The sequence below is a fragment of the Lynx canadensis genome, chromosome E2, assembly GCF_007474595.2.
Source record: "Lynx canadensis isolate LIC74 chromosome E2, mLynCan4.pri.v2, whole genome shotgun sequence".
NCBI classification, from domain to species: Eukaryota; Metazoa; Chordata; class Mammalia; order Carnivora; family Felidae; genus Lynx; species Lynx canadensis.
In genome coordinates, this window is record NC_044317.1 from 51,538,020 (window position 1) to 51,553,822 (window position 15,803).

General features: G+C 45.2%; 1 protein-coding gene across 3 annotated transcripts in view; it reads left to right on the forward strand.

The window, feature by feature from the left end:
- The window catches only part of ARHGAP35 (Rho GTPase activating protein 35), a 127,382-nt gene that overhangs the window by 50,461 nt on the left and 61,118 nt on the right, over positions 1-15,803 (forward strand). For 2 of the 3 annotated variants that reach the window (XM_030299757.1, XM_030299756.2), the window contains exon 3: positions 11,052-11,196. In XM_030299757.1, coding sequence (XP_030155617.1) covers positions 11,052-11,196 — 145 coding nt within the window. Of the gene's footprint in view, positions 1-11,051; positions 11,197-11,321; positions 11,655-15,803 lie in introns of those variants that run through there. The other variant, XM_030299758.1, reaches the window with a different exon arrangement.

Consider the following 15,803-nt stretch of genomic DNA (forward strand, 5'->3'; position numbering starts at 1 on the left):
TCTCCCTACCGTGAAGCAGCAGAGAACAAAGTCGCTTGTCTGAAAACATTTCAGGGAACTTTGGAAGAAAGGATGCCAAAAACTTATGTTATTACAAGACGTACCAAATCAGAAGGATCTAGAGTTGACAATTCTGTTGTAAAGTAAGTACCACCCGGAGGCTAGTTCTGCAGCTCTTACTGGTTAGGAGGGCCCTTGCAGGTGGAGGAACATGGTTCCATGGCCCTCACAGGGAGCGCACCTTCACTTTGTGTTCCCTCATAGCATACACAGTGGTTCCCAGTCACCATTGGCTGGAGTTTCCAGAATTTCCTCACCTGTGTAATTTTAGAAAGGGCAGGGCAGCATTGTTGTGTGTTCTGTCCTCCCCCTCCCGCCCCCCCGCCCGCCCCGAACTGAACATTAATAAATATCATAGGCATTCTCCTATTTGATTTCCCCTTGTTTTTTCTCTTGGATTCCTTCATCTGCCTTCAGTATTTTGTCCTCCAAGGGTTAGTAATGGGCAGACCCATTGAAAACCTTTCGTATTTATGAAGTCTGAAGTTAGCCTCACCTGCCTCCCAGTATTTCCTCAAAGCTCTCCTGTTTAATGATCCTGGAATCCAAACATTTTAACGTTTTGACTTTCTTCTCTTCCTCCTCCACTCCTGATGAAGACTGTTACCAGAATAGCTTATCTGAATGCTGGCAGTCTTAATTTGTGGGGGTGTTTGCACACCTGGGAATTAGGATTAGGAAGGTGGCATAATAGCACACTGAGTTGTAACTGATCTTCTGACTTCTAACTACATTTTTAACACTTGTTGAAGATAATGTTTTTGTTTTTGTTTTTTTTTTTCAACGTTTATTTATTTTTGGGACAGAGAGAGACAGAGCATGAACGGGGGAGGGGCAGAGAGAGAGGGAGACACAGAATCGGAAACAGGCTCCAGGCTCTGAGCCATCAGCCCAGAGCCTGACGCGGGGCTCGAACTCCCGGACCGCGAGATCGTGACCTGGCTGAAGTCGGACGCTTAACCGACTGCGCCACCCAGGCGCCCCGAAGATAATGTTTTTAAGACGCATTCCCAAACAGACAGTGCTTTAAAGAGCGCACACGTTAGGCTCAGCCAAAGACGGCCGGGGACCCTGTTTTTAAAGAGCTCTTCCTAACCTAGAACTTCCTTACCCTGGGTTGCTGGGTCAGCATGCAAGAAGTGATTAACTTCCCGTCTTAGTTATGCGGGCCACACCTCTTCAAGTCAAATAAAAATGACACCTCTGGCCCAAGAGCCATAGCGTGCCAGAAGCTAGTTCAGGAGTATCCTTTGGAAAGTGTGAGTAAAAGGTGAAACTGTCTTTTCCTGCCTCGGAAAATGGTGCTTTGAGATGAGTGTAGTTGCTTTGTCACCCTAATCCAGAGATCAGCCTTCATTCTCTTCCCCGTTCGTTCGGGCAAACCTCCTGTTAAAATTGCTGCCTTAAGAAAGCAGACTGACACTTGTCTTACTGGAAAAGCAAGATACCATAGGACAGAGAATGCCAAGCCAACCCCTACGTGGGGGATTTGGCTTCTGATTTTTATTGGCGTGACACGGCAATACAGTATTTATTTGACGTGCGGGGAGAGCCAGTCGGTCATGGAAGATACAGATAGTACCTCCCGGGTGCCAGAATGCTAGACACCACTGGGGAAGTGGCACGGATCCTTCTTGCCCAGACCGTGGCTCCCAGTGGAGGCAGCGAGACCTCCACAACTACTGGAAATAGGTGGTGTGCCCAGGGGGCGCTGTGTGGAGGCAGAGTGGAAATCCCACCGCTGGGGGCGGTGAAGGTAGTGTAGCGTGTGTAGTGATTAGGAGCTTGGGATCGAGGGCCTAAAGCCAAATCCCGACTCCTCCGCTTCCTCACTGGGACTTGGGGCGCGTGATTCACCTGCCATATCCCTTCGGCAGAAAGGGAGAACATAGTGGCACCTTCCTCATGTGGTGGTGAGAAACGGAATGAGGTTTTGCACGTGAAACACTCAGCATACTGCATCTCGGACAGGTGTTAGGTATGGCAGTGTTATTTAACTAGACCTTGAAGAGTGGGTAGAACCGAAGAAGTGACAGAGGTGAGGAACAGCTTGAGGGTGAAAATGTGCATGTCGTATTCAAGGAGAGGAGAGTGCTGGTCTGGTCTAGCTGAGGGCTTGAGGGACCAACATCGTCCCTCCCTTTTGTGTAAGTTTTAACCCTGTGTGTTACTCAGCTGCTTTCTCAGCACTTGCCCTAGCAACAGCCCTAACAACAACAACAAAAAGCTGTGCTCTGGGTACCGATGTGATGTGGAGAAAGAGAAATTGCTCAGCTTCCCTTGGCCGATTTGGTAGATTAGCTCTTTACTGTAAAATTGGAATTGGAGTGAGGGAATCGCTTTCATTTCTGTTAATGAAAGTGAAGACTGTAGGGCTGACTGTCATTCTGGGTCCTTTTCCCAGCTGAACCATTTAGCAACCCACCCTCATAGTGGGAGCCTTCCGCACTCAGCTGAATGAAATTGAAAATCTACGATTGCACTTCAGTGGGGCCCATGAATAGACGCTTTGTCTGTAAAGAGTTGGTGTTGCACATGGTCTCTGTCTCACAGTATCATGCGTTTGCAAAGATGAGATCAGGACCGGCAGGGTCTTATTTTAAACCAAAAAAAAAAAAAAAAAAAACCAAAAAAAAGAAACCACAGGCTGGGAGTCTTGGTCCACAAAATGTGCCTTTTGGGCAAGCTCAAGTTGCTGAATTTAGTGTGTTTGACCATGGATTTAAAGACAAGACATTATTGGCTATTCACCCTTCTATCTGATGTGCTCTTATCTTTGTGTTTAAAAAAAAAAAGACAACAGAATGATAAAGAAAATCTTTCACTCACTGTAGCTACCACATGACAAGACAACCTATTGAAAAAGCAAACCAATTCAATCACGCATTGTTTGGTCTATAAGGCACCAAGTAACCAGTTTGACAGTTTGTGTCCCCCCCCAGTGAATTGGCTTATTTCATTGGATTCAGTGAATCGGCTGGTTGTTGGGGCTTTGTGTGGACACAGCTCTCATTTTGTGAGGCCTAGAACGGAGTTAAAGTTTCTAGTGTGAATAAAAACCAGCTGGGGAATTGGACAGCTAGCTCCCCAGGGAGGGATGTTGCATTTTGACAGACAAGCTGAATGGTATGAAATATGAGCTCTTTGTAACCTGCTCGGGAAAGACTCTCAGTGTGTGCTTCAGAAAAGGCTAGGCCTACTCAATGTGCTGTGAGGCCAAATAAATACCATAGCCTTAAAGATGGGGTGGGGGGGGCCTACTTGACCTTGGGTTTTCTGATTCCTGAAAGAATTGCATCTTTTAAGAGAAGGATTTTTGCTCCAAAGCGTGTGCTTATTCATTCATTTTGGGAAGGAAACCTCCAGTTCAGCGCACGGACGCTTAGTGAGCAGTGGTACCCCTGGCTTTGTGCTGAGGGCGCTGCGCGTGGTGGTGTGTTTATCTAGCTTACCGTCAAGGGATGGTGGATTTTAAATACACGCTGACATGTATTTTGAATACTGTCACAGAGGAGCTACAGGGTGCTAAGGGATTGTAGAGCAAGGAGTTTTAACCTCAGCGAGGGTCCGGTAAAGCTCCCCAAGGCAACAGTGTGTAAATGGAGACTTACAGAGTGAGGCGGACAAAGGCAGTGAGGGTGGAGGTTTTCTGGGGAGAGCTCTTGAGAAAACAGCGTGGAACTTGGAGCTGGGGGGAAAGAAAGACAAAATAAAAAACAACACGTGGAAGAAACCTAGAGTGGTTGCTGTGGAGAGTGAAGGGGAAGCAGGCCGGGGATAGCAGGGTTGCGAATACCGTGGGGTTTCATCCTTCCCCGGAGGTACCGAACGCTTGCTGTGCGCCAGGTGCGGCACCAGCCCTTTTCCCGTTGCCGCCGCCCATGTTGGTGTAGTTTTCTAAATGGAGGAGCTGAGATTTTTGAACCCGCTCTTCTGACTTCCGCTTCCAACGGGTCGGTAGAGTCCAGCCCGCGAGAAAGATGGTAATCTTCAATAGCCAGGCACACATTTGGACCACTCAATCAGTCTAGTAATTTGTTCATTTCAGACAAAGGACTGTGATTATTATCTAAAAAAATCCATTTCCCTACACTACCCCCTAAGAATGGCCTGGTGCTATTTGTTTCTGGCTTCAGAGTCTAGTTGAGTAGAGGACAAAAAAGGCATGGGGACACTGAAATAGCGACTGGAACTTTGAGAAATTGTTTTGAGCTGGTGTCATGCGTTTTCTCAGTTTATTTTAAGCCCAAAGAACTGCTGTAGTGTGTTTTTGGTGACAAAAATAGACTATCTTTAACTATGGGCCTTAGCTTATAGCACACCTGTTCTTAAAAAAAAAAAAAAAATGACAATGGGCAACCCATATCTAGTTTTCAAAGAGCAGAGAATTGCTCTGATCATCACTGAACCAGCTTGTTCTCATCCACCACCTAGTGATACTGAAATATCTTTTTAGGACCCAAATTATTTCAGCAGGAGTCAAGAATCACCTCTGCTTCCATAGAGAAAGGTCTTCTGAATGCATTTTATCCAGTATTTGAGAAGAGGCAAGCAGATAAAAACTGACCTGTAACTCTGGGAAGTCCGAATTCAGTGAGTGTTGGATCAGGCAGGATGTTTGTAAAAAAAACTTTCCTGGGACTAGTGGACCCTCCTTCCTAGTTAGCCCGCTGTTGCACTGGCCGTTCAGTCTGAGACAGCAGCAGGGGCTGACCCAGATTTGCTAGACTTCATGCCTTTCTAGAGCAGCAGGCTGTGGTCTCGCTTGATTTGGGGCCTGTGAAGGGATGGCACATGTCTTTTCCCATCCTGGGAGAGGATTAGGGATGCTAGGAAGGCAGAGACTTTATGCTGCTTCCTTTCCCAACCCTAAAAAAAGATGCCCCGAGACAGTGGGTGACCTGGCTGTAATACTAACTGGCAGCGTGAAGGAGACCAAGTCTAATAAGCGTTTGTGCTTTCATAACAGACTTTGCCAATGAGAACAGATCCACCCTCAGGTTTTCTCTTAAACTTGGGCTTAGATTTTTTTCAGAGCCAGAAGAGGGAGCACCAGTTAACCAAGAATACATTTGGGGCACGAGTGAGTAACGTAATTGAAAAGGTTCTTTTGAAGCTCTGTTGGAAATAAGAACGAATCATTACTCATCAGAAAGCTGTAATGTTGAATATAGAATGCAAGAGGTGCTTTGGGGGAAACCTGTAGTCACGTTGTGTATGGAATCTTTTGGTTTTTGTTAAGACTCCTCCCAGTTTCCTTTAATCCAGAGTCAGCCAGTACACTGCTTGGCAAACCGTGGCAAGAGGGGAGGGCCTCTCGAGGGCTTTGCTAATATCACTCTTGGGAGGGAGAACTGTTCTCATTCAGAGGGCACTATCCCTGTCCCAGACTACATTCTGTCTATGGCATTCCTCCTTTAAAAAAAAAAAGAGAGAATCCAGCAACCTGCATTCTGTTTTTTATTTCCTTCATTAGATAGGTTACCAAGCATTTAAAAGACTGCTAGGTGGTACAACTGTGGTGATCATATGTTCTGACTTTAAAATCTGGTTAAATAATTTGACATGTATTAAAGGTATTTTATAGAGACCAGGAGAGAATATTTGAAGTTGTCAGCTCAAAATCGCTAAATAGCTGTACCTGCTATTCCCACAGAAGATAGAATGTTCCTTATCCAGAAGGAATGGCTGAGCTCTCCATTGGAGCCGTGGGAGACTCTTTTCCTTTGTGGCTCAGTTGTTACTGAGCCTGATGTCTAGATCAGCTTTGCTTGCCAGGGATATATCTTTCTTTTACCAGTTAGATTGTAAGTTCGTTGAGGGGGATAGAGGACTTTGGTCCTGGGATTAGCCCTGCTGCTAGTTTGCTCTGTGACCTTGGGCATAATTCGTTAAAAAACAAAAATGCTAAGATCCTTACTGAGTTAAGTAGGGTAACAGTCACATGTGTACATAAATGACTGTCCTTTATCCAGTGGCCACACAGTGACATAGGGAATTCATTACCTCATCTGGTTTTTAAAAGGGAGTCTGGGACGGTAGTGCCAGTATAAGACCTTCTGAGCCTCGCCTCCTCCATCCGCGGAAAAGGAGCACAATTTAGGAGAAGAAAAACTTCTGTACATACAGAGATAGTCCTCATCTCAGCTAAACTTGAAAAAATATAAAGAAATATTGGCCCTGTGCACTATTGGAAACTGTTTTTGTTCAGGAAATTTATGGAGTGCCTACTGCATATCAGGCCCTGGAACCCACTCATCTTGCAGCCTGATAGAAAGGGCCCTTCTGTCAGTCGCTTCTCATTCTTCGCATGGCATTCGAACCTTTTTCTTGTCCCCTAGGACTCCAGAGGGACCCCCGTGGGCTTACAGATGTCTTCCTACTCCACCAGAGTTGGGAGTTTCCCTTTATGCTCTTTTCTTGTTTCGAAAGCCAAGGGGCCAGTGGGAAATTCCAACCACCGTCTCTTCGCAGTGCCGTCCTGGCAGAAACTATTGGTTCGTTTCTTTGTTTCCTTTGCCACCTGGGTATTATCAAGACTAAGAATCGGGCCTGTTTTTAAGGAAACTGAAGTAAAGAACAATGCACTGTGTTGCTCGTTCAAAAAATAGATCCGTGCAAAAGAACAAGATGAAGGTGGTTCAAACTGACCCGGTCCTTGGTTTTTGTCATTTCATCATAGAGTTCACGTAGGGGAAAAAGGGGCTTTGGTGTTTATAGATCACTAGCCTCTGGAGCCTGGCTCTCTCAGTGCTGGGTGTGACTCTCTCAGAGCTTGATTTCTCACCTGTAAAATGGTGCTAATAACCCTTACCCTGAAGATGGTTGTAAGGTTTCAGGTAATTGTGCAAAGTACCTAGCAGTGGCCTGCACATGGCCACTCCAGATTAATCACTGGTTTCCATTTTTGACCCAATAAGACTCTAAACTTAGAGGCACAGATGTGTAGATTATTCTCAGGGCTTGGTCTCCTCTGGCTAGATGCTTTTTTTCAGTTCAGCCTGCTCTGTGAGTGCCCTCGAAGGAAGATTGATGTTGGGATGGTGTTACTTTCTCCTCTCCAAGAGCCTGCTGCTTGGAGGGCCCCAGGGACTCCATAATGAGCGACCCACGTCTGACCGGGGACTGAGACAGCTGGCAGGCCACTCACAAGAGTGGCGTTTCCATCTGACATGTGCCCAGTAACCCTTCAGGTGCCTGATGTGTTGTTTGTCATACCGACAATCTGGCCCACCTCTTAGTGCGTACCACAGAGTCTGATTTCCTTACTAGAAAGGTTTAGAATTCGTTGTGCAAGAATCCCCGTCCTAATTTTGTGACACCCTGCAGAGCCTTCGCTTACTTCTAGGAGGTGTTTTGACATTCGATAAACCAGGGTTTGTTTAAATCTGAGAGGGAGAATCCATGTCATTTAGTAACAGGAGTTGATGCTGTTGTTAAAGCTTACTCTCCATTTCTGCATTTTGTAAGTTGAAGCACTGAACTAGGGTCTTGGATTCTTTGGGACGAGAGGCATAAGGGCAGTATCCAATTTAGTCTTCCATCGAATGGCAGAATCTCCTTGACAGTGGTGTGGCAGAGGTATGTAGTTTGCAACCTGTGCTTGGAATATTTATACAGAGCAGTCCCTTCCTTTTTAAACACCTGGGGATTTTGTTTTTTAAATTTCTCTTTATATTTAAGGCCAAAATTGCCTGTGTTCTCTTCTTATCTCTTTCAGCATAACCCTTTGGAATCATATAAAATAATCTCTCTTTCCAAGAGATAGTCCTATAGCTGTATGAAATAGTTGTCATAATGCTCCATTCCTTCCTTTTCCAGCTTAAAGATCCCTGGTATTTTATGTGAGTGGGCCTCTATTACCTTAGAAACTCTCCAGATTGTCAGTGTACCCTTAATCATTTATTCAGCTATCCATTTTTTCATTCTGCCTCTCCCAGGACCTTTCAGGGAAGGGCCGTGAACCATAGTGGTTAAGAGAGCAAGTTTTGTAGTCAAAACTGACTTGGGCAAGTAACTGAATTTTTCTACGACTCCGCTTCATCTGTAAAATGGAGTTATTAACCCCACACCCTTGGAGCTGTTGTGAGTCTGGAATGAAATAATACATCTAAGGAACTTAAGCAAGGGTCCAGTACATAGTATTCAGTTGATAGATGGTAAAGTTTCTAGTTAACTTAGGTTGTTAGAACACACCTCATCATCTTGTTCTGGTATTGAGAAGGTGGAGGAAGGAAGTATAAGATTAAAATTGATCGTTTACTAGAACTATGGTTAGAAGGCTTGGTAGGGGCGTCTGGGTGTCTCAGTTGGTTAAGCGTCCGACTCTCAGTTTCAGCTCAGGTCATGATCTCATGGTTTGTGAGTTCAAGCCCCACATCGGCTCTGCACTGACAGTGCAGAGCCTGCTTGAGATTTTCTCTCTCTCTCTCTCTCTCTCTCTCTCTCTCTCTCTCTCTGCCCCTCCCCTGCTTGTTCTCTCTCTCTCAAAATAAATGAAAATATAAAAATAAAAGTAAACTTAATTTAAGAAAAAGAAGGCCTTATGGTGATTAGAAAAAAAGTTCCATTTTTTATTCCTTAACAATTTATTTGGAAGCATCAGTTTTATTGAAGAACAATACTGTTGTCGGTTTTGACAGGGAAATTCTGCAAGACTGAGACTGATAAAAAGAATGTCGCTGAAATCCAGATGGTCTTCTTGTATATTCAGAATCTGTAGCTAATAATTTAAACTGTATGGCATTTTTAAGGGAGAGCATCGCTTGACTCATGGTTATCCGGTTGCCACAATGTGTGACAGCAGAACCACTCGCCCCTCTCTTTCCTCGAATTACTGGATGGCTACTGTGAGGCTAGGCACTGAGCCAGGTCGCCCACATTTCACCCTCAAGACCACCTTGTGAGGAGGCCCTGTCCCTGAGATGCTAATAAGTCACTTACCCAGAGTCACAGGACTTGTCTGTCAGGATTCAGACCCAGGTCTGCTAAGATTTCAGATCTTAAATTCTTTATGTTATACTTCATATAAATAGAAGATGTCAGGGAGAGAGTCTAGATTGGTTAAATTATCTCGTGTAAAGATACATCATAAATCACTCATTTGCTTTTCCTTACTTCTTTGGTAAAAAGTCTAGGTCCGAGCCTGTTTGCCTCTGGCAGGCAGTCTGGAAGGGGAAGGAACAGTGGCCACTCCCTGCAACCTGAGAGGCGGTGTGGCTGCATTTATGAGGAGTGGGACAGGGGCAGGGGTGAGCCTCGTGGAGCCTCTGTGGTTCTTCTCTGGAACGCCAAGATCCATTCGCATGGCGGTACAGTCTTCCAGACTGACCCAGTTAACAGGCTCTGTGTAGAGTGGATGGTCTTTGCCTTTTGGTGGTCATTGCAGGTAATGTCAACCAGCTTAGAGATGGGCTTGTGCCTTCTTTCGTGTACGTTTTCTTCTCAGTTGTTCTTTTTCTTTGGTACTTGTTTGCACAGGAAGTCCTCTGAGAATCTCAGACTAAACAGGAAGCGATTTGTTCCCATATAAATAGAGGTACCAGAAGGAACGAAGATGGGCAGGAAGAGGAATGCGAATGGTTGACCCTGGCTAGTTAGTTGTCCCTCCAGTGGATTTTATGCAAAGATCCCTGAATACTTTCAAGTTTATAGGTTGCGTATATTTGTAATAAATCTGCCCTCTAAATTCATCTGGTTAACTTAGACATGAAACCGAATTGCCGGAGCTACACCTGGGTCCATTTACCTTGCTCCTGTTTGGTTACCCTTTTCCTTAGTAGATATTTTAACAAAAGTCCAGAATTTCAGGTACGTTTTTGTCACTTTTAGGAAATTTACCGTTTGTTCAGAGCATTTTTTCCTCATGTGAGCTTCAAAATAAAAGGATTGAATAATTTTGGAGCAGAATATCTCAGAGAGTTCTATGAGCCTGAGCTTTGGAGACAGACCCTCCTGGGTTTGAATCCCAGCATTATGACTTAACTAGTTGTGTGACTTAGGCACGTGGGACATTTTTCCTTGATTCAACGGAATGTCGTGAGGTTTAAAAGAAGTAATATTTGGGACCTGGCTTGGTACACGGTGAGCTCTCAAGTGGTTGCCGCTGCCGCTGCTCCTGCTCCGGAGGAAGGGGGCTGCTGGGAAAGAAGAGACAAGTATTACCTTCTTTGTCATGTTTGCTCAGTTGGTTTTACCCTTTCCTGATTCGATAGTCATTGAGAATTAACCCCGGGCTAATGTATGGAAGGGAATTCTCATTTGGAGCTTTCAGCCGTAGCAGAACACATGCTCTGTTTCTTTTCTGGAAAGAGGAAATTACTCATTCTCCATTCCATCTTTTATCTTTTTTTTTTTTTTTTAATTTTTTTTTTCAACGTTTATTTATTTTGGGGACAGAGAGAGACAGAGCATGAACGGGGGAGGGGCAGAGAGAGAGGGAGACACAGAATCGGAAACAGGCTCCAGGCTCTGAGCCATCAGCCCAGAGCCTGATGCGGGGCTCGAACTCACGGACCGCGAGATCGTGACCTGGTTGAAGTCGGACGCTTAACCGACTGCGCCACCCAGGCGCCCCCCATCTTTTATCTTTTTAAAGATTTTAGCCGTCTTGAGTGTATTCATTATCCATGTGGGATGTTTGGAAAACTTCCTGTTTACTCCAGGGCACCCCTGATAAAGGATGTGGATAGCCATCTCGTTGTTACTAACTCAGCATGGCCTGCTTCTTCTAAACACCTTTGTGTTGATAATGCAGTCTCACACTCAGGGTGTGACTGTGTGTCAACTGGCTGGCATCTTGTGTGATATTTGGAGGCTGGAAAATACAAAATTAGTGAGATGAGCAAATGGATCTCTATCCTGCTTGGAGTCTTCCCAGCAGTTTCCACACCACTGTGAATTCCCTTCTGGAAGCTTTAGCTGATGTTTAAGTTGCATGTTGATATTCACTTTGTTTTTGTTTTATGCTTTCTTTTCTCTTTCCTATACAGAAACCAAAGCCCAAACCCCGGCCGTCCATCACAAAGGCAACCTGGGAGAGTAACTATTTTGGGGTGCCCTTGACAACTGTCGTGACTCCAGAGAAGCCCATCCCTGTGTTTATTGAGAGATGTATTGAGTACATTGAAGCCACAGGTAAGAGTGTTGTTACCTCAGAGCTGATCATGGCTTTCACTGTCTACGGGCTACTTTCTGGCGAGCTGAGCCATCTGGAGACTCTGGGATCAGCTCTCCTTAAGTGTGAGATGCTTTCTGAGAAGGAGCTGAGCAGTCTGGACAGCTGTCAGACTTATGGGTCTCCATCTGCGTGTAGTTTTGCGGCTGTTGTACGGGATCCGTGAGACCTTTCCGTGCACCAAGCAGCGTGTTTTCAGGCCTGCAGCTGTGGCTGGTTAGGTGCTTTCTCTGTGCTCCCTCAGCTCCCTGTCAGAGCACCCACCCTGTTTGTCTGTGGCCTCGAAGATCTGTCAGCCGCTTGAGGGCGGGGAAAGGGGCGTGTTACCATTGTGTCCGCAGCCCTGTCCTGGGCACAAATGGTAATAAACTTTGGCTTAATAAAACAAAGGAGTAGTCGTGACTGTTGCAGACCTTGGCCTTTGATCAGGCGCCTGGGATTCATTATTGATAGAATTTTTTCCCTGGGGTAAAAAAAAGCCCAGCTAGGATCCTTGGATATCTTCTGGTCAGGCAGCTGTATTTCAACTCCACTGACAACTTGGTGTTACTGCAAAGAACAACTGTCTTAATGTTTTCTGCATCGTTCTCGAAGTGACAAATTTGTGCCTGTATTGAAAACATTTATTTGTTCATTAAGTGTTCTCCTAACGTGTCTCTTTGGCCTCCCTTTTGCCATTGTGTCCCTTGGTTTGGTTTTCTCCTGGATGCTCTCAGAGCTGATGAGCTTTGAGGAGAAGGTAGTCTAAGCGGGTGCATGGTTAGGTCAGTTCTTGGGCATTAGCATTAGTAGTTGAGCTCAAGAATATGGGTTTAAACAATTTGAAACCAAAGTAGGGATTAGAGCCTCCCTCTGTGCTCTGATCCCGGTGTTCCCTGCAATGATGTTAAGTATCGTATGGTGTGCACAGCCCGTGGGTGCTGCAGATAATTTCAGCAGCATCCTAGTAAGCTGCGTGACGGTGTTAATATTTACGTAGGATGTGCCAAATCAGGGAAAACAGGTTTCAGGTTGAAGCCTGCTAAAGCAGACTTCGTGGTTATTTCCGGGGTTTTCTCTGCAACACACCAGGGTTGAATCACGGTGAACACTTTGCCTAATCTAACAGCAGATCTGCAGCTTTGTTTAGTCCGTTCTGTCCCCAGAATGGGGACACTTTTGTCAGTGTCCATCTTTTTGACACTGGTTTTATAGATCAGTTTCTTTCTGGCACCTCTCCCTTGTGCAAGGGGAAAAACTGCACAAAGGTCCAATTCAGGTGATTGAGGCCTTTACATGTTGACCTAGCACTTCAGAAAGATACCCTGTGTCATTCTGGGGGAGGGGAAGGTTGCTTTCTCCTTACCTTTATTTTCAAAGTGTTTTCGATTTTTTGGAAAAATTACAAGTTTAAACAAATTGGAAGTTACAAAAATTCCCAGGTTCCTTCAGTGTTAGTGTTTTAGCACTTTCCCCCACACCATTCTTTCTATATAGATAACTGTCTGAAATATTTGAAAGTTTGCAGATCTGATGCAGCTTTACTTCTAACTACCTCAGTGGGTAATTCCTAAAAACATTCTCTTACGTAACCACCGTGCGGTTATCAAAATTAGGACGTAAACATTGACCCAACGCTAACCTGTCCTCTGTTTTCATTTCATTAGTTGTCCCATTAATGTCCTTTATGGCAAAACACAAAAATATTTTGGGCCCGGGAGCTAATCCTGGACCACACGTTAGGTTTAGTCGTCGAGTCTCGAGGCTCTTTCAATCTAGAACAGTTTTTAGTCTGTTTTTCATGGCCTCAATAGTTTGAACTACAGATTAGTTATTTTGTAGGACGTTCCTCCTCAGTTTGGCGTTTTTTTTGGGTTTTTTGTTTGCTTGTTTTTTGGGTGTTTTCCTCACGATTAAGTTCCTATTTGCACCTTGGGCAGAAACAGCAGGGAAGCGATGCCGTGTCCTTGTCGGTGCATCGCACCATGTGACACATGATGTCAGTTTGACCCATCACTGGTAATGTTCACTTGGACCCCTTGGTTAAGGTGGCGGTGTGGGCCGAGCTTCTCCACTGCAGAGCCACTCTCTCCCCATCGTTTGACTCCCTGGTTCCTTCAGCGTTGATCAGTCGGCATTCTCCTGTCAGGGGAAGCCTTCCCTTTGTAGGGGGAGCCTTTTGTGAACGGTCTCCTCAAGTGGCTCCCCTGTGGTAGCACAGGGTGCCTCAGTGTCACCCACATGCGCCCTAGCTGGGCACAGCAGTGGTCTTGACCAACCCCTCCCGCACCTTGCTTCTCTCGCTCTTAGACTGATTCGCTTTTTTTTTTTTTGCAATTCAAGTTTATTTATTTTGAGAAAGAGAGAGAGAGAGCGAGCATGAGCAGGGGAGGGGCAGAGAGAGAGGGAGAGAGAGAGGATCCCAAGCAGGCTCCGCACTGCCAGTGCCGAGCCCGACACGGGGCTCGAACCCACGAACCGCGAGATCATGATGTGAGCTGAAACCACGAATCGGACACCTGACCAACTGAGCCACCCAGGTGCCCCCACTTTTCAGTATCCGATGACAAAATTATACCTCTCCTTGCCCTTGGATTTATGAATCCTTTTGGGTATGAGGCTTTACCACCAGCCACTGCCAAGCTGCTGCTTTTCTTAAAGTTCTCTTAGACTGTGCCACTGTCCGCCCTGTCACCAAAAGGCTTGGAGCTTCAGGATCACCTCCGATCAGTTCCCAAGTCTGTCACTTCTACTTCCTCATCTCTCGGCTCTATCCTCTCTGTTTTATTTTGCTTCCCCACCATCACCCCCCTCGTCTTGATTATATGACGGTTCCTCTACTAAAAACCTCTTTTTACTGCCTCATTGCCTACCAGGTGCCGGCCTCAGCAGTCTTGCCTCCTCCCATGCGTGGTGCTGTTATGGTTGTCTGCCCGCCTTCCTGCCCCCCGTCTTCCTCTTTCCCTCTCTCTCTCTCTTCTTTCTTCCTTTTCTGTCCTCTGCTTTCTGTTTTATGCTCCTACAGGCATTAATTTTTAACTTGTTTTACAAGGTGGGTGGCTCAGTTGGTTGAGCGTCCGGCTCTTGGTTTCGACTCAGGTCATAATCTCAAGGTTTCGTGAGTTTGAGCCTCACATCGGGCTCTGCACTGGTAGTGTGGAGCCTGCTTGGGATTCTCTCTCTCTCTCTCTCTCTCTCTCTCTCTCTCTCTCTCTTTCTCTCTCTCTCTCTCTTTCTCTCTCTCTCTCTCTTTGCCCCTCCCCTGCTTACATTGTTCCTCTCTCAAAATAAATAAATAAACTTAAAAAAATTACTTTTGCAAGAATACAAGCAGGATTTCCTTATATTTTGCTGCTTTGCATGGGTTCTTCGTGTGGTTTGAAATGTATCCCACATTCCTCCTTGCCTCTGGAACTTGTCCTCATTCTTCAAGACTGCCCCACCCCCAGTAGCCGTTGGATGCAACCTCCCCGGTAGTTCTCAAGCATGTTTTCACTTCCTGGGAACAGGATTCTCTGCTCTCCTTGTCTTCTGAGAGTGTGGTACACAACATACATTACCTGTTGATTAAATGAGTGGTCTTCAGGCTGGAATACCTTAATTCCATTGTTTTCTTCTTTGTTTTCTTTGTCGTTTTAAAGTTTGATTACATACTTCCCCTCTTTGGCATTGGTTTGTACTTTTATAGAATTTCAGGGAAAAAAGTTAAACATGGAATCTGTGAATTTAATTTAGCATGTGTGTTTGGGGGGGGGGGGTGTGTTCTTTTCCCTGGAAGGATTTTTTTCCTCTTAGTAAAATTAAAGCATGTTCATTGTAGAAATTCAACAAAAGCCAAAAACTGTGAAAAAGGATTTAAAGAGTTGTTGATCTTCCACTTCGTGAAACCACTGTTAATAGTCTGATATAGTTCCTGATAGTCTTATTTCTCTGTATGTGTGTGTCGATTTTTATTTTTACATAATTACATAATGCACGTTATATTTACATGTAAATATTATATTTACATATCTACATAATATGTGGTATGATAGTTCTCAAAAATTTTTTTAGCATAACTTAGATGAGGCAAAAGAGCCCTGACTTTACCAGCTTACCTACTCCTATTTTCCTGCAAGGAAAGAATTCAGTAACCAAGAGGTGGGTTGAACGACCATTTTTTGAGAATCTCTGCTTTTTATTTATTTATTTTTTAATTTTTTTAATGTTTATTCAGGTTTTGAGAGAGAGAGAGAGAGAGAGAGAGAGAGACAGTGCGAACAGGAGAGGGGCAGAGAGAGAAGGAGACACAGAATCCAAAGCAGGCTCCAGGCTCTGAGCCGTCAGCACAGAGCCTGATGTGGGACTCAAACTCACGAACCATGAGATCACAACCTGAGCCGAAGTCAGATGCTCAACTAACTGAGTCACCCAGGCGCCCTGAGAATCACTGCTTTTTAAAAAATTTTTTTTCAAGGTTTGTTTATTTTGGGGAGAGAGACCAAGTTCTAGAGGGGGAGGTGCAGAGTGAGGGGTAGACCCAGAATCCAAAGCAGACTCCAGGGTCCCAGCTGTCAGTACAGAGCCTGATGCGGGGCTCGAACTCAGG